The sequence below is a fragment of the Myxocyprinus asiaticus genome, chromosome 40 (genome assembly GCF_019703515.2).
Source record: "Myxocyprinus asiaticus isolate MX2 ecotype Aquarium Trade chromosome 40, UBuf_Myxa_2, whole genome shotgun sequence".
In the NCBI taxonomy this organism is placed as follows: Eukaryota; Metazoa; Chordata; class Actinopteri; order Cypriniformes; family Catostomidae; genus Myxocyprinus; species Myxocyprinus asiaticus.
In genome coordinates, this window is record NC_059383.1 from 13498925 (window position 1) to 13518800 (window position 19876).

Here is a 19876-nt window from a genome sequence, read left to right on the forward strand (position 1 = left end):
AAAATCGGTCTGCCAAAATTCAAATCACTACCCCCTAGTGGTTGAAGCTGGAGGTGTTGTTGAGGTGAAATGTCCATGTGGTGGCGCCAAAAGCTAATTTTATTTTTTGTTGTAAATTATGTAATACAGTCAACAGGAATGCATATTTTATTAACCATACTCCCTAACCCAAACCCCAACATCAAACCTAACTGTTAGTGGAGTAAAAATGTAATTTTAGAATGAAAATGCTACCTTCGAATTGCCCCTCATTATTGTTTATGTGAATGCAACTACTTATTGGTTTCCATGGGACCAGAACCAGCATCTCAGAGATTGCTTGCATAACATGCTATCAGTAGCGCCGCAGGGAAAGGTGAACACAATTGAATTGATGCAAAAATGTCTGATGGGAGATGGCGCCTGTCAGTATTTCGGCACTGCGGGGTCAATTTCAGGGTACAAGAACATTCGGAAGCAGCATGTCGATTTCCCTTGTGATCATGTTTTCTGGGAAGCTCTTGAGAAGCTATGCTATAGGCCCACTCGTGTAAATGCTAATTGTTTATTTTTATAGAAAGTTTTTTTCAGATGTTTAAAAAACGTAAAGTTTGACATAAAAAGAACAGAAACTGAATTCCTGTTTGGAATCTTCTTTTCTATGTGCATAAGACCTGCAGTTATATCAATGGAATTTGCGATGTATTCTAAAATTGATATTTGTATTATTTAAACTGGAGTAACTTGCTCATAAATGGCATTGGTGAGATTTGCGAGGACTGTGCACTTCCTGACTTTTCCTACTGCAGTGTTACACAAGACATCCTGTGCTGTGATGCCCTGTGGTGCAATCACAAATCTCCAACAGAACTTAAGTTGAAGGAAACATGCAGGTCCATGGTGCTGCTGCTACACATTTGTTGTCTATTACAATTCAGCTTCATGATGAAGTACCAAAACTTTTCATCATCAATTTCAACCAGGCCAAACTGTAATACATAGCTTTAATTTTGGAATATGCGCAATGTGTTTACAGTAGGGCTGCCCTCAACCAAAGATTTGCCTAGTTGACTAGTAGGAGTTCATTTAAGCCATTAGTCGACTAGTCGCACGTTTATATTAATTGAATTACTTGAATATATTTTTACTGGGGGGGGGGGGGGCATCAGAAAATGGTTTGAGTTCCAGGGTTGAGAAAGAATATTATAAGTAGCATTGCTAAACTTGTTCTACATTACAGAGAAATACTAAACCATAGTAATGAGCCTTTAAAATATAAATTTTACAAGCGCACACACAAAGCGAGCCGTGACACCGGCAAAAGCTGTAATGATCCTGAATGTGTTGGAAAAACCAGCAAGGAGACTGTCTGAACATTTTGTTAATTTATAGAGAGAAATGTACATTAGGGTTGTGCCGACAGACGATGATCTCAGGGATCGGCGATGGTCGCCAATAACTGATGCCTTTGATGATGTCAAGACGATATTTGGCTCATTTTCCCATGTATTAAATTATTATTATTGTTATTATTAGGCTAATATTATCAAATTAATATTACAAATAATTTGCCCGTAGACACACAGACACACGCTTGAAGAAACACTTTATTATATTATTAAGAACAGACAACAGAAAAGCCGTCTATGCGCATGTATGACGCGCTGATACGGAGGCGTGCAGTCTCGTGGAACACGCGTATGTAAAAAGTTCTCACTCTTTCTTTGTTTCTGTCTTTTTTGCAAGAACAGTATCGTCTATGAGTGCTGCAAATGACCTCAGACATCTATGCTCAGGAGGTGTTTTGAGTTCGGTTTGCTTTATTTCCACAGAACAGTTCATTGTGAACGCAGCTCTGCAGCCTATACATCTGTGATTAAAACATAAAATAATACAAAAACACGTTCACCTCAAACCATGATTTATATTTCAGTGATTATTATCATCAATATAATTATTATTTTTACATTTATAATTGTTTTTAGGTCTTCATTTGTGTAAGTAATTTTCCGCCTGCATGTTTAGACGGATTCTTGCCTGACGGTAAATGGAAAGGTGTATATATATATATATTATTCTTTTATCACTTCATTATTTTAATTGCTTTTTCATTTCGATTTTCGTTTTTTAAATAAATTAATTTAATTTTCAATGCAAAATCACTAAAGGAAGAATATTCACCGATCCCTCAGCCCAGGGGTTGCCAATGTAATTGGATATTGCAATATATTTATATATATATATATATATATATATATATATATATATATATATATATATATATATATCATGAAGGAGGGAACAAAATACATTTATTCACACACATGATGTATTTTCCCGGATAATGAAATACCCGACCGGTAGAGAATGCACAGATGTGCCAGAGAGATGTAAACAACTAAAACTTTATGTGGAGTTTTTTCTGTGACCAACCGACTAATCAAAACTTGGTCGACCAAGACTCTTCTCATCGACTAACCTTTGGTCGACTATCGGGGGCAGCCCTACTTTACAGAATGGTGGACATATGAATATTGCATTGACCTAACAGGAGGTAGAAATGGAAAGAAAGGTAACAAAATAATGGAAAACAATCTCTTATACTCTCCTAATACCATAAGAAAGCAATACTTTAGAACATTTTAGAAACCTAAGACATGTCTTTAAAAAAAAGACATCTGATATAAACTGATAGGTGACCAGACATTCAGCTATCTTCACACCACTTCAGTGTACATGACACATTATAAAACTTGATGAGACGTTTAAGTCTGAGGATCACATATCCATGCCTTCTTCAGATCAGCAGCCTGAACATTCCTGCAACAATTCTGGTTTGATATTTGAGAATACTCTGATATTCTACTCAATCTCAACTGGCCTTGTTTCACCTTTCCTTGTCCAACTTCAAAATCTTGTCTATTCTGAAGCCTATGGCTCTGCACACATCAAAATCCTTTTAAACAATCATGACAGTCCACTACCTAAAGAATGTCTATTACAACCCACCCTTAGAAGTGCTCTCTAGACAATTTCATTGCAATGTCTGATGCATCACACCAGATTTGAAAACCCAAGTTGGGTATGGATGCTTTATCTACTCAGCTCTGAAGCCTACCCTGAGGAACTGTTGGCATAACTTTTATATGGTGGACTGTAAAGTGTTGATGACCCTGTGTGTTAGACAGAGTTTGCTTTGTGTTAAAGTTTCACATACACAGTGGTGTTGGTTGTACTGTAACGGCACATGGATGAACACCAAGAAGAAGAATGTGAGTTTGCTTAAACAAGAACAGCCACACTCTGCGAGGTGGTAAGGTTAACTATGTGGATATAAACACTATCATGTGTTTTGCTTATGAGAAAGTGGAGAGAGTCATTTTTAATTCTGTTAAAGTCATGTGGTTTCATAGACGTAGGAAAGACATATTGTTTAGACCAAGGTTTAAGGGTGAATAATGAGGAAGGCTGTTGTTTACAAAGTCAGTTGTGGCTAAAAAGTCTTTGTCTTTAATCCCTTTACGTCAGCTGTGCATAATGGGGCAACTCTGGGATATCAGTTTATTCAAAGCAATAATCATACAATCAAGAAAATAACAAAGTGTGAATGCAGAAATCGAGCGATAAAGTGAAAATGTTTTTTGAATATATTACCCAGGGCAAACATCTTTCACAAAAGACCAATTTGATATATCTTTAGATTGGTGATGTGCCAACAAGATACAAGTGGGACAGCTGAGACTCTCAAGTTAATAACATTTACACCAATCAGCCACAACATTAAAACCACATGCCTAATATTGTGTAGGTCACCCTTGTGCCGCCAAAACAGTGCCAACCCGCATCTCAGAATAGCATTCTGAGATTATATTCTTCTCACCACAATTGTACAGAGCGGTTATCTGAGTTACCATAGACTCTGTCAGTTCGACAATTGATCTTGTTTTAAAGATTTTTAGATATTTTTACAGAAAAACAATACAAAAATTATTATCAAGAATATGATTTTTGCCCTAATATCAAAGGTCTTACAAGAAAAAAAGAAATTATGATCCAACGTGAATTGTTTTGATAAAAAAATATGATCGTGCCTGGTAACGTGGATGTAAAATGGCTAGAAATAGCATTTTAGCTTAGCGTAAAGCTGACAATTTACACAAGGTTTATTTCTATTTCTTCTGCTCCAAACTTACTTCAAAATTACTTCTCTGTCTGCTCGTATGAATGTAACACATCATAAGAAAGTGTTTCACTGCTGTTCAAATGCACTTTGGATCGCATCATTTATATGTATTAATGTTTTCCATCTGAAAGGACTAAATATTAAATGAAACAAATGACAATAAAATACAAAGTAATCTCTTCAGTAATCAAATTACTTTTTGAATGTAACTGTATTCTAAATACCAATGATTTAAACTGTAACTGTAGTGGAATACAGTTACTAATACTATATATATATATATATATATATATATATATATATATATATATATATATATATATATATATAGCATGGTTCCTCAATAGGCGGCCCACCAAAGACAAATGTTTGGCCCGTGCTAAAGGCCTGTTCACACAAATCCGTGATGATTTTGCAAGACAAACTTCTGACAAAAGGTCTATACACACAGAGTGTATGAAAAATTTCACCCCTGTACAGTAGGCAGCGCTCTTGCTTGTCAGTGCTAGAGATTAATATATTGAATGCTGTTAAAGCATTCATTTACCTAATTTGGCATAACTGTTTCATCATGTTCTTGCCATGGTGCTGATGCATACTGAGGAGTATACAGTCTGTGTTTTTATACGTGTGAGATGAGTAAAAAGCATTTTGACAAAAACATACATCCTATTTCTATTTGTAAATGTATATAACTACGAGTATATTCCAAACGGACTCCCGAAGCCAACTACTCTTTTTATAATGTCCGGATTAATGCCTGGATAATATAACACAAGGTACTGTTATGACATGTCTGGATCTATGACATGGAGATCCAGATTGTTCATTAAAGTTTTTTCTGTTTTTGTTTCAGCAGGTAAAGTTGTGTAGTTTTGTATATCTGTATACAAATAAAATGTTCATAACTGTTTGAATAAATAAAACAGGCTACTAATACGGAGAAAAATAACTAATAAAAAATCAGAATATTTATGCGTGACTCTTTTAATAATAAAAACAACAATAGTAATAATAATAACAATAATAATAATTATAATAATTATAATAATAATAACAGCTGAGCACAAACACTTTGTCATTACATTGAACTTTGTATTGTTGACAGAATTTGGCCCTTGGTGAAAACTAATTGGGGAACCCTGATATATAGGTTATATTTACAAAGTTTGGAATAATGTACAGATTTTGCTCTTATGGAAAGAAACTGGTACTTTTATTCACCAAAGTGGCATTCCACTGATCACAATTTATAGTCAGGACATTAATAACGTGAAAAATTACTATTAAAATTTGAATAAAATATTCAGAACTTCTTAAACTACTTCAAAGATTTTTCATCAAAAAATCCTCCACGTGCAGCTTTGCAGATCCTTGGCATTCTAGCTGTCAGTTTGTCTAGATACTCAGGTGACATTTCACCCCACACTTCCTGTAGCACTTGCCATAGATGTGGCTGTCTTGTCGGGCACTTCTCACGCACCTTACAGTCTAGCTGATCCCACAAAAGCTCAATGGGGTTAAGATCCAGAACACTCTTTTCCAAATATCTGTTGACCAATGTTTGTGTTTCTTTGCCCACTCTAAACTTTTCTTTTTGTTTTTCTGTTTCAAAAGTGGCTTTTTCTTTGCAATTCTTCCCATAAGCCCTGCACCCCTGAGTCTTCTCTTTACTGTTGTACATGAAACTGGTGTTGAGTGGGTAGAATTCAATGAAGCTGTCAGCTGAGGACATGTGAGATGTTTATTATTCAAACTAGAGACTCTGATGTACTTATCCTCTTGTTTAGTTGTACATCTGGCCTTCCACATCTCTTTCTGTCCTTATTAGAGCCAGTTGTCCTTTGTCTTTGAAGACTGTAGTGTACACCTTTGTATGAAATCTTCAGTTTTTTGGCAATTTCAAGCATTGTATGGCCTCCACTCCTCAAAACAATGATTGACTGATGAGTTTCAAGAGAAAGCCGTTTCTTTTTTTGCCATTTTTGACCTAATATTGATCTTAAGACCTGCCAGTCTATTGCATACTGTGGCAACTCAAAAACAAACACAAAGACAATGTTAAGCATCATTTAACGAACCAAATAGCTTTCAACTGTGTTTGATATAATGGCAAGTGATTTTCTAGTACCAAATTAGCAATTTAGCATGATTACTCAAGGATAAGGTGTTGGAGTGATGGCTGCTGGAAATGAGGCCTGCCTAGATTTGATCAAAAATGACTTTTTTCAAATAGTGATGGTGCTGTTTTTTACATCAGTAATGTCCTGACTATACTTTGTGATCAGTTGCATGCCACTTTGGTGAATTAAAGTAACAATTTCCATCCAAATATATATTCTGTATATATATATATATATATATACCATTTAGGGTAGATTACTTCTGAAATGTAATCTGGCACTGATTTCAAATTACTAGTGCTGTCAGTCATTAATTTTTTTTAATCGTGAATAAATCGCATAATTTTTCATTGTTAATTGTGATTTTTTTGCCGATTTTTAAAGTGCTGAAATTTGACATCTTTTCTTGTCAAAATACATTTATTTTCTTTTTAGGAAAGAATTCAAAGCAATATGTAACAATATAATGCTTTTTACTTTTTTCTTTTTTTTTCCAAACAAAGCCTTCCACAGCATAAAGATAGAAATGCACTAAAATAACACCAATTCAAGTAGCAATAAACATTTCCCAAAAGTCTCACAACATAAGAAAATATTTATAATTACAACAACATTACAATAATAACACCAGTTTTCTAAGGGTGCTCACCCAACATTGCATTACTGCGTTCCAGTTTAAAGACAGCTGCACCAATATAAAGGCCAGTTTCATTTCAACACAAAGAGATCAGATCCCTCACTGGACTGTGCAGGATGCACGCCATCCATACATAAACAACAGGGACCTCAAATGGTTTTGGACATTTACTGTATGTTATAACAAATTTAGAATTGCCATCAGGTCCAAAGATGATGAGAGCAAACAATAAAAGGATGGCAAATTGACAAGCACCTCTTGCCTCGCCCATCTCTGTCCTGCGATGCAAATGGTGGGGAGGTCCATGGGCGCTGATGTACTTAAATTAATAGCTAAGAAACTAATAAAGCATTGTAAAGATTTGTGTTTTACATGATCAACTGCTCTTGCTTTCAACTAGCGAATCGCGCGCGCTGTAGAGGAGACTCCCTTGAACTGAGCAAACAGTACAGAATACCTTGCACAACTCTCTGGAGGTCAAAGAATTAACTGCAATCAACTTTAAGCTATGGAGTAAAGCAAATAAGCGTGCAAAAGATCCGAAAATTAAGGAATATGTATTTTTTTAAATCCATAATGTATCGGAGTATATGCACTGTAAAGTTTAAGAATCCAAAACCCATCAAAGATTTGGCTTCAAAAAGGTTTCGCATCCATCCCAGACGCATTTTTTTCTTGCATCCTATTCTGAGATCCCATTCGCATTTAGTTATTATGGAAGTTCAATTCTCTTCCACTAAATGCAATAGCACCATATTAAAACCAAAGAGTGCGTTTAAAATAGATTTCCTGTTTCTTACCAGTCGGTCGCCGACGTCTCATTGATAACGTCCTGGTAGGCTGTTAAAAGGGCCAGTCTATTCTTGCTAAGATTCACAGCCATGTTGCTGCACTGCAATCATCCAGACCAGTGTAGCAGTGATGATGGGGAGCGCAAGAGGAGGGGAGATGTTGCGCGTGGAACAAAGAGACGCTGCTGCTGCTCTCTGGTGCGCCGTGCGGTCCTAGTGCCGAAGAGTTCTGTGCGCTCTTGGCTACATCCGAAAACGTAGGTAGCTGACTTGCTGCCTAATCAATTAACGGCCTAACCGACAGTGTTTTTGAATGAATGGAACTCGTAAGGAAACTGGACTCAGAACAGTTTGAAAAGCACCTTTTTTTCATCCTACCTCCAACCTCCAAATGCAGCATTTTCCAGTTTCCGGACGCAGCCAATGTGTTCAAAAACTGCCCCATCTTAGGGGTGCGATCCATTCAGATGTTAACATAAGCCCTATTCCCTTACGAAGATTTTACCTTCCACTGTAAGAGCACTGTCATTTGGAACTTACTTTTAAAGGTGCACTTTTAAAAGTTTTACTCCTAAAGAAATTAATTGTAATTTTGAAACATATATAAAATCATAATCACTCATATGAGATGAGGACTTTAGTCATATCAGTAACTTTATAAAAGCAATTTTTTTTCTACATGGGGCAGGGGCAACCCTCATGGGGGCGGCCATTTTAGAATCACATGACCAGCTGAATACTACTCAATCTCAGTTACTGTCTTGTTATTGGACACTTTCATTCTTGGATTAAATGAATCATGGCTGATTGTAAACAGTGAATTTCCATAATGGCATCTGTAACTGAAAACTATTGATTTTGAATTATGCTGCATCCACACCACCAAGATTATCTTTAAAGTCATTTTTATTAGACATACTTGCTGTATCCCAAATGACACACTATGCTCTTACAAAATACCCTATGCACTCAGCCATGTAGTGTATGAATTTTTCAAGTGTAGTATCGTCCCAAATGGAACACTTAAGGATTGTTTACTACAACATTCGTTGTATAACAGCTGACAGAAGTGATGTTTCAAATGCATGTGAAATGTTGCCGCTAGCTTTAGCGCGTTAGACAACCTCAGTTCAAAATTTGTATCTTAAACAACGTACATATTCACACATCTTGGGGTGATGTTAAAGCATTCAACTCACATTTGTAAGGTGCTGTATCCACTGAAGTTTAGTTACTTGCTACATTCTATATTATTTACAATGTAGTACCCTTTTCAAAGACTTGGGATGCGTTTCTGCATTATTTAGCGACATAAATCTAGCAAACTTGTTTAATATTTCCAATTTTTTATTATTTAGTGCAAATGTAGAACATTTTTCTTTGTATTACATTACCCTGGAATTGGTTTTAAAAAACTTGTCAATTGTTTTGTCAGGTCAACATTGCGGCCAGGTAACTCCACCCTTCTGCTAAGTATGGCAAGCCACGAGCGCTGAGTGCATGTAGTGTCCAATATTCCACACACCGTTTTGACGGTTGGAGAAGTGCATCATCTGGGTCTTCTAGTACACTTCTTTCTGTTGCATTTTCAGTGTAAACATACTACTCGCACTACTTACACTACAAAATGGCGTAGAATAGTGCAAAAGTGTGCGGCTTGGGACTCACCTATACTGTTTAGAATGACCTTATGGCTTTGAAGTGCCCTCCGAAGGCATCATTTAGGCCGGAACGCGTTAGACAATTTGCAACAAAGTGGAACAGAACACAGGGGTCTCGAAATGTTTTTGTAAAGTTTTTTTTTGTTTGTTTTTGTTTGTTTGTTGAACTATTTTGACACACTGTTTGAAAAAGTGAGGCAACAGACAAAGACATCCATGTGGCACGTGTACATAGACTAACAATTAAAAACAGTGGCTGTGTCTCGTTTCGAAGGCTGCGTGCTAGGTAGGACGCGGCCTTTGAAGGCTGCAGTATACCGAGTGTCCTCCTTTAAACAAGTCTCGTTTAAACGAGACTAGGACAAACGGAAACTATGACAGCACGCCACTCTTTAACAAGCACGAGCGCTTTGAGTGAGAAGGGAACAAAGTCCCTCTGAAAGGGAATGTATGACGTACATTTTAGGAGAGTTATAATGATGTAAAGCGAAAAGAAAATAGATTTTACAAGTGTACTTTTAGTCTAATACTGTATTTTAATTATATATTAATATAATTATACATATTATATACTCTGCACCCATCTACTGAGGTACTTCAACTTGGGAATTAACATTACTTGCATTTGAACATCATATTTACGGGCAAATTGGCGTCATTATTTTTTTAGATATTTCCGTTGAAGCAAAGAATTGTGGGTTGTGAGTGCCCACCAAGGATACACCTCATGCATCTTCCGAATTCCCGTGAAAGAAGGTCGCATTCAAAGGCTGCATACGAAGTGTCCTACTCGCTTTTCTGAAACGAGACATCCTCGATGACGTATGCGGCCGACAAATGCGACCTCCGGAGGACGCAGCCAGTGTACAGAAGATGGAACTCAAGGCAAGAACATGTCCTGTGTTAACACCCCTTATTTCGTGTGTATCAGGGAATAAAAAGAGCATTACGAAAACTAACGCACATAGCATTTAAAATAAAAAACTCCTGGGCCTTTGTATAGTTTAATAAAATATACAAGAGCTATTCTAAATGTAATAATAATAATAATAGTAATAATAATAATAATAATAATAATAGGCTAATAAATATGCATATAACTATTCTAAACCTATTCTATGTTAAACTCAAACAAAAATCTTAAATAGTTATACATCTACATTTAAATCTACATGTTAAATCTTAATCTAAATCTTGAAATGAAATAATTGAAAGAACATACAAGTAATGACAAATAGCGTTAGAGCAAAGCGCACAAATCATAAAGCTGTACAGTCAAGTAATTCAGCTGACCTGTCCCTCTTATCTCGGATGTCTCGGAGATAAGATGCTTAAAGGCTTTTCCGATTAATATTCCCTCTATGATTTGTGACATCGGATGTGAATTGCTTGCATATTGTGCTGTAGCCTATATAGGATGGAAAGAGAGTTTTCCAGTTGTCTGTATGCGGGGAGTACAGGTAGGCCTACAATTCGCAAAAACAAAACAAAACATGGTACTGCTAGTGTCAAAGGCAAATATAGCATTTTTTGTGGATCATTTGCCCAAAAATGTTGTCTAGGTTACCAGTTCCCTGTTTTAAGACAAAGGCTATGTCTCTAATATACTGTATTATTATTATTATACTGATATATTCTTTTAGACATGAACCTTGTTTTTGGACAAAAGGCCAGACTCCCTTGAGTTATTTTATCACTGTTTGGATGTATAGTGAAAGACTTCTAGTGCCTATAGCAACAGTAGCTGCAGGCTTCTGTTTAACTGTACTTGGAACATAGCTGGCAGACATTGTCAAGTCTGAGATTCAGCTCTGATGATATAGTGCATTAAAGTTGAAGGCACTTTAGAAGATACAGTATCTGGGTCATGGTAGAAATTCCAAGCTTCAAAACAATCTCTATAATAATAATAATATAATAATTAATTAATTAATATAAATAGAAAATATAAAAAAAATAATCATTTAATAATTGTTTATAACTATTTCTGTTGTTATTTATATAATCAAGCTTGTTATAAATAAAAACATTCAATAATATGTGTTATTTTATTATTATTATTTATTAATAATAATAATCAAGATATCTTGTGCTAGGAATATCTCTATCCCTTAAAGAGTAAACAAAAAGCACACCTTATCCTATAGTATCCTGCATTAACAACTTCTTAACAGCAGTGTCTAGAGCACCATGGATTCTCTCCAATCCGGTTTCATGGCACGAAGCCAGGATCTGCCAGTAACAGCGTGGGTCAGTGTGTTAGTAATGTATTCAACTAAAGCACAGATTTTAAGCATGATACATACAACTCCAGTCGGGGTTTTTATTTCAGCCTTAAAACATATCTAATCCCATGACCCACAAACATACATTTGCTGTGCCGAACACAGGCAATGTACGCACACAATCACACAGAAATAAGCTATAGCGCTTAGCCTTTCACCCTCCTCACAGCCCGGCCTCAACATTAATGGCCCACACACAAACATATGCACACACATTTACCTTCAACTGCAGTCTCATCCAATCAGCATCTCAAATTGCCCCAGAGCTTCCCCTCCCCTTGGCTGCCTACTAAATGGGTTACCATTAATTAATTCTTCTCACTCATCTGGCCCTTGGCATCTCCTACTGCCTACAAAGGTAGCAATTATATTCAGTGGTGATGAGGATTGTTCTTAGTAAAGACATCTGTCCAGCAGAGCCTAGGCAGGCATCCAAAAGCAGGAGAGGTCTGTCATTCAAGAAAACAGCTCAGCAAGCACAACACAAGCTTCTGATTTTACAACTGCAGAGATGTTCACACCAAAACAGACTTTAACTTTTTTACCCGAACACAATCTCTTTGGTTTGCTAGTAATTATTTGTTCCAAATATACCACAAAGTAGCAGGGCTATCAATTAGATTTGCAGTTAAAGGTAAACCTTTTAGAAAGAATAGTGATTTCAACAAATAACTTTTAAATGATCTGCTCATCCATGAAATGAAGACTCCAGTCATATCTAGTGTCCTAGAAAAAGATGTTTTATTGTTCATAAGATGGGTCCCCCTCTTCATGGTGGCTGCCATCTTGAGATCACATGACCACATGAAAACTAATTACATGATCTCAGTAACACTTCTGTTATCAGATTCTTTGTGGAATAAATTAATCATAGTGGCACTGTTAAGCAAAAATGTTTGCTTTTGCATGATTCTGCATCCACGGCAATACGAAGCCCCTTAGAGAACAGGATGTATATTATATATATTCTGCATGTACTGCACGCTTCAGAGCGCTCCGTTCACTGTCATCTACTAAACACACCCAGAGCACACGTGATTCTCATGATGTGTTTCAGTGTATGAGGGGCCGGCTTCAGACAAATAATTTCGAAGTACGCAGCACATGAAGATTACATATTTGTGTAATTAAATCACAGCCTTTTGCTGTTTAATAATCACACTTGGAAATATCACATTTGAATTAGATTATGCAAGAATACATTGGGTAGTTTTGCGATTGTGCAATGTTAACCTTATTTTACTTTCCATTAATATGTCAGAAGAACCATGAGTGTGTTGGGAGTCACAGTATGAGTGAATGTGCATTCAAATTACATTGTGAACAGAAAGCGAACAGTCATAGTTCCAGTAAATCTAATCAGTGTCAAGTCACCAAATGAACACTTTCTCACTCATATGAACATTGTGAACTCGTATCAAATCCAGCATTAAAAACAAATAATTAAAAAACTGAAGTTTAGAACAGATGTATAGGAGTATAAGAGGGGTAACGTGAAATTAGAGCAGTTATACTTTAAGACCATTTTGAAGTTTGGATTTCAGATAACCTATTATGTGAATAAAGCATATGGTTACTAAGGGTTAAAGAAGCACTACTCTGTGAAAATACAATCCACATTCCAGACATATGAAAGCAACACCCATGGAGAGCCTTTTAAGTTAAAACAAAGAGTCTGACCTGCGGAAAGACCCATGAGTTAGGGTTAGGTGAAGTAGTTTTTCAAAACGCTATTCTAACCTCTTCAAGTTTCAGCACTGAGATCACTGGAATGCCTCTTTTCCTCCTGTGTTCCCTGCTTTGTTGGATTAACGGTCAGCATTGACCAGCTAGAGTCCAGGTAATTCCAGGATTTCTTTACATTGCTAAACAGTTTTAAAGAAAATGTTGATAAAGACCTTATGACCTTAAAGCTAATTTGACATTTTAACTGTATATTTGTCAGAGATTGTATATAGCGTCACTGGTTTTGTGAAGATGGCTTTTTCCAATGTGACAAGATATCGCCACCTGGTGGCTACAGAGTACCCTCCACTTTCAAAATGTACTATGGTAACCATAACTTCAACCACTGAAATGGAAAAAATGACAAAGATTCTTTAAGTTTTTTTACTCTTTTTGAAGTAGATCCCATTTTAAATAAATGTCAGGATCTGCTTTTTTCCAGCAATATATAACAGCATGTCAGAATAGCATTTTCTTTTTTAATTATAAATATTCAGTGTGTAAACATGTATCTGCAATGACAATCTGTCACAGAGCCCATGTTTCATTAGCATATGCATGCAAAATAAGGAAAAAATACTTTTTGTAACCTGGTGGTACTATGACAGTTAAATACACCATTAAATAAGGATTAGCGTTCTGTTTGGCTGACTTTCAAGTACAGAAATTATTAGAAGAAAAAATAAGACCAATAGATTAATAAAGAAGGACCATAAATTGTGCTTTACACAAGGAATTAATTACTGTTCATTATAGGAAATTGATTGTAAATTATTAAAAATAACTTATCATCTGTAAACCTGTGAAATATATTGCATTAAGAGAGGTCTGTCTGCAAGGAGTGAAAAGCAAATTAAGTTAACCATTTCCTCACAATATGTGTTTCTACATCAGTCTCTCTGTCAACACATCATTGAAGTATATGGAAAACCATCCAATTGTTTATCAGGAAAACCAAAATTAATTAGCTACAATATGAGACTATAATGCAATTTTAAAAAGAAAAAAAAAAAAATGTAAATTTCCATTGGGACCCAAAATATGCACATAATTTACAAACAGTACAGTACAGTTTTAAAACAAGTAGCTAGGAAAATACGGTAGGATCCAGCAGAGAGGTGACCTTGTGTCCATATCTTAAATAGTGAAGACACAAAATACACACAAAAAAAAGGAGAAAACCCACGCTGCTAAAGAACATTAAATTAAAATTGAGATAAATCTCAAGAAATCAATGCCATCTTAAGGAGTGGAACAGATAAACAATAACTGCAAATATGACCTACACCCACAAAATGACACTGCGATTTCACAAATTAAGAAGGCTGTTAAAATACAAAGCATTTTTGAGCATTAAAAAATACAGTGGCTCACCAAATCTTCTACATTGAGGCTAGAATGATGATATAAAACGCCCTTTATTGGCTGGCCACTTGATGATCCACTACCTACAGCATTTGTTTGCACTTAAATGCAGACTCAAGTAATCAAGTTGTACAAGGCACATTATCTTTGGTTGAACACCTGCATCAGTTCAAAGTTTAGTAGTGTTTTAAAAGCAGGTACTGAGCAGATAACAATGCATCTGCAGGAACAGTCTCTTTGATCATACGCAACACAAACGTGCTGTCAATCATAAGAATGGCAGAAGAGAAAGGAGTGTTAAAGAACATAAGGCCAGAGTATACTTTGGTTTTCCGCAGTACCGACTGAGAATTTCATAATCAGCAGAGTAAGTGCGGACTGTCTGCGTACAGCCTAGTTTTTGTAGACACGCGGACAGCCTATGTTTTTGCGTGACATCTGCGCATGAGCCTAATGATGACTGTTATAAAAGAGTATCACAAAGCAGTCATAGTGCACAAGCGTCTAAAACATCCGTATGGGCTTGCAGTCAAGTGTACTGTATACTTTGAAAGGCTGGGTGCTCGATGGAGCGGCACATGGAAAAACAAAGTATTCCCTAGCGTCAAGAGTTGGCGATGCAGGTCACAGTCACGCTCTCCCATTCCTGCATGCTAACAACTTTGTGATGGCTTTGAAAGGAGTGAACTAGAGAGTACTTTGAGAGAGGAAACTGTGTCCGACTCAACTTTGACATCATCAGTAGGTATACGTTGAGAATAGAGGTCATGGTTTGATTGAGGTTCTAGATCTGGATCCAAAGATGTAATCTCTGGTTCATTCTTAATTGTCATTGCGATCATACTGGCCTTGTCTTCGCCTTGTTTCAAAGGATAAATGCAAGGTAGGGTTTCTGGAGAAGCACCCATACTGGAGGGCTTTTCAGAGGGGACTTCCGGTTTGGGCATTAAAGAGAAACAAGTGGCTTCGGGGAGATTCAGAGCCACACTTGTCCTGTCTTGATACAGAGCTCTGGCCCTGCAGGGAGAACTAAGGTCAGCCGGCTCATCTTGGGTCATTGGAACCAGCAGGGACGTGCCATTCCACTTCAGCGACACACCATGAACCTCAGGTTCCGCCTTTAGCTTCTTGGTCATTGACTGCACTTCCCAGTTTTGCAGCTCCATGTCTCCAGCAGACCTCTTGGTGATGGTTCTTTTGCTCAGGTTGAGTGGGAGCGATTGCTCTTGAGGAATCCCGAGGGGGTTTCCGTTAGGTTGAGAGGTCTTGCTAAGATCCTGTGCCAGAACCTCTGAGAGTCGCTTAGTGAACGAGTTCATGTGTACTGACCCAAGGCGTGTGCGCATCAGTTGACGCAACTGCAGACTGCAGCCAATGTTGAGCGGAAGGATCCTGAGAGGTGGCAAGGGAGCTCTGGTCATTGCGAGACCTCCATTCTGGGATGAGGTATCCAAGCTACACCCTGAACACTGGTGCTGAAGGTTCTCAGGGGTCTCAGGCGTGCTGACTTTGGGCTGATGGACTATAATTGTCTGGTGGGGTGTGGAAGAATCTTGAGGAGTTACCTCATGATTGCTCATTCCACTGAGGCCCAGGCGGGCTCGGAAGAGGTCCAACGGACACAGTCCTTTGGTGGGACTGAATCCATCCAGGGAACCACCTGCCATCATCTTGACCGGAGCAGACATAAATGAGGGTACTTGAGGTTCTACGGTCTCCACCTTCACATCTTGTCCAAGTACGAGTTGGTGGGTCACAGGGGAAGAGGACATGGGGGATAGACCGTGGACATGATGGTGGTTACTAAGCTTTATTTCCTGGAAAACAGACAGTGGCTGGAGCTCCTGATGGGGTCTTGCTGTGGTCTCAGGGAGAGGTTTGGGGTACAAGGGTGGTCTTCCAACTCTGCCTTTTGGCAGAACTTTAGCATTCCGCTTGCCAGGTGGTCGTCCTCTTTTACGTACAACAACACCATCTGGTGGTGAAGCCTAAAGAAGAATTGGGGGAAGCAAGTAAAAAATAAATAAAACTGAGAGACTGTAGCCTGTATTGAACAAAATTAGATAATTATTTCACATTTCTTTATGTTATATTAAGTAAAACCCTTACCTGGTTAGTGACCCCATTCTTTTTTGAGCTGGCTGACAACCCTTTTCCCCTTACAGACTTTTTGATGGTGGTGGGTGAAACTGGTGTAGCTATGGGCTTGCTAAGTTCTGAGTTTTCTCCCCTTATATGTTTTTCATAAGGGAGCATCAACCTGGGATTTGATTAAAAGAGAAAATGGGCAATTGTCCGATAGGCCTTGTTTACACCTGGTATTAAGTGTTTTGGGTGATCAGATCACAAATGATCAGGCTTGACACATTGCCATTTACACCTGGTAGTAATATGCATCACAAATGCGTCTCCTGTGACAACTAGTCTTCAGACTTAGTGAATCAGAGACCCTCCTCCCTATGTCAGCGTGTGACTGCACTGCAAAAAATCATGTTCTTACTTGGTATTTTTTTGTCTGTTTTCCAGTAAAAATATCTAAACAACTGTAAGACAAGACACATTTACTTAAGAAATTAAAATGGCATAATACACAAGTCTTGTTTTCAGCAAACTCTGACGAAATGTAATAAGTTTCTTTATGCCATTTAACTTAATCCAGAGGGAAAGTTAGTTATTTTTTCTTACACCAATGGCAAATAGTTCTTTGTTTTAAGCACAATCCTTGCTAAATTTAGTTAAAAATTCTCTCAAATCAAGACAAAGTCATTATGCATCTCAATTAAATGTATTGTGTTTAAAGGATATATTGTTTAACAAAAATACTATATATTTTTTTTTTTTTGCAATGAAAAAGATATTTAGTTAATAAAGTAAAAGAAAAAGATGCATCGTGCACTTTTTCTATATTCTTATGTTCAGTTCAAATTGAAGCACAAAAGTGACAATGAGTTTTGAGAAGTCTCGTTCATGTATCTATTAGTGCTTAGTTTAGTTAGATTTGTTTTTTTCATCAGACGGTGCATCTCACAAACAATTGTTGGCCCTTAAAACTCTTGTTTTGTTCACAGTGATTGATGGAAATTGTTAATGCCAGTTAATCGGCTAACTATTTACATACCTGATGCTGATCGTTCAAGATGGAGCTTAATACATGGTGTAAATGTGGCCTTAATTGAGCAAAGCTCTCTGAAAGAGCATGACTGAATTGTTGTTGTATTTGGAGGACCAGACTCACCTTTCATAATGCCTCCTGGTGCAGGTGGCAGCGCTGGTGCTGCCTGGACTTCCACCCAGCTCATTGTACACAGCCTTCCACAAACGCTTCGATGTAACCTGCAGACGATGGGGAGGACAATGATCTCTGACTCACACTACTGAGTTCACCACTATTACTTTCATGTCTTTATGATGGATTAAAGATTACTCATCAGGGCCAAGAAAAGAAAATGGCATAACTCAGTACCCTCTCATAGCCTCCCAGCCTTTTCACAACTGAATACATGACGAACAGGTCGACTGTGGATACATAAGCAAAGATAGATATAAAAGATGAAGACAAATTGGGTTATGGCAAAAACTCTCTTTAAAAAAATTGTAGTCCTAAAGAAATGAATTGTTATTTTGAAACATATGTATAAAGTAATGACCACTCATATTAAATGAAGAGTTCGGTCAATTCAGTAACCTTAGAAAAGCTGTTTTATTCTACATGGAGAGGGTCCCCTCATGGGGGCTGCCATGTTAGGGTCACATGACCAGCCGAATACTACTCAATCTCAGTTTCTGCCCCGTTATTGGACACTTTCATTAAATCAATCATGGCTGACTGTGAATCTCTACAATGGCATTGATAACTGAAAAAACATTTGCATTTGAATGATGCTGCATTATTGCCCCTAGGTGTCAGTGCAAGTCCAAGACGACATACATAAAAAATTACTGAGAGCAACTTTAAAGGAACAGTGACTGGCACTTAGTTTGAACTGCTCCATTTCAACAACTGAAGAGGAAGTCATGCACACATACTCTTTTTGAAACCCAGATTGGGAACTTTGCTTATGGGGGAACCCCTGCGCTCCATAAAGAGATGTAGCTGATCCAGGAAGAGCTGCTCCTCTGGGTGTGGGAGCCAGTTACCATCCCAGTGCATTTCTACACTGCCCATCACATTTTCCTAGAGGAGTGAGTTAGAACACATCAACTCAAGATCACTGTTCAGAAGATAATAAACTGCAATAGACAGCAACAGTAGGGTTTTAGAGGTAAAAAAAAAAAAAAAAATGTAATTAAAAAACCTCACTCAAAATCCCCAAAGATCAATTTAAGCGATAAAATTAAATCTTTCAAGACGTACCAACCATGAGCTCAGTGTTGTTAATAGACAGTATATGCATCTGTAAAAGCCTCAAGTTAATGTAATTTCAATTGCATTCATTTTTATTTATTTTTTTATATATGGCACAATTCCTGGTGAAGTACTACACTACCCACAATCCTGACGTGAGATTCACCCATCAGAGATGTTACCATGGAAAAGAGAATCGCAGCAAGAAGGGTTTGTGTGAAAAAGTCCTTTAAATTATTAAATTTTGTCAATATTTTGTTAGATTTATTAATTTTAGTCAATTTTACTAATGAAAATAACATTTTATTTGATAACATGCAAATTGTCAAAAATGTGTTGAACTGTAACAGACCTAACTTTAATCAAATATTCAAACATTGATTTAAACAAAACACAACTGTCTTTGTTGTGAAAACCTGAGCTCTTAAAATAACAGCATTAAAATGAATATACAGTGTTAGCTACTTTTCAAGTTACTTTTTTCTAAATTCATGCTTTAGACTGTTTATTTCTCAGAGTTTTAGCCAGGATATTGCATTGCGTGTAGGGCGTTTTTACGGAAACAGCGTATTCACAACGCTAGTTACACATTCTGATTAGCACGTAACTTAGTTCAAGTTCACCTGTTCATTCATGTCATTGTCTGTGCAAATGTAATATGTAAAGGTACACGTTACAGTATGTTGTAATTAAAATCTTTTATTGTCATGATGCGTATTTGTTATCGTTGAAAAAAAAAAAAAAGAAACAGTAATTTCGTTGATGAGATTAATCCTACCAAC

General features: G+C 37.1%; 2 protein-coding genes across 4 annotated transcripts in view; both read right to left on the minus strand.

Moving 5' to 3' along the window:
* Positions 1–7848, minus strand: part of LOC127431021 (drebrin-like) — a 125081-nt gene extending 117233 nt beyond the window's left edge. For all 3 annotated transcript variants that reach the window (XM_051681207.1, XM_051681208.1, XM_051681206.1), the window contains exon 1: positions 7723–7848. In XM_051681207.1, coding sequence (XP_051537167.1) covers positions 7723–7805 — 83 coding nt within the window. In that variant the 5' untranslated portion in view covers positions 7806–7848. The remainder of the gene's footprint in view (positions 1–7722) is intronic.
* Positions 7849–13843: 5995 nt separating this feature from the next.
* LOC127431020 (AT-rich interactive domain-containing protein 5B-like) overlaps positions 13844–19876 on the minus strand; it is a 26945-nt gene continuing 20912 nt past the window's right edge. Inside the window, exons 6-10 of the mRNA XM_051681205.1 lie at positions 18776–18923; positions 18213–18265; positions 17985–18082; positions 16859–17009; positions 13844–16737 (exon numbers count right to left, since the gene is read on the minus strand). Coding sequence (XP_051537165.1) covers positions 15403–16737; positions 16859–17009; positions 17985–18082; positions 18213–18265; positions 18776–18923 — 1785 coding nt within the window. The 3' untranslated portion in view covers positions 13844–15402. The remainder of the gene's footprint in view (positions 16738–16858; positions 17010–17984; positions 18083–18212; positions 18266–18775; positions 18924–19876) is intronic.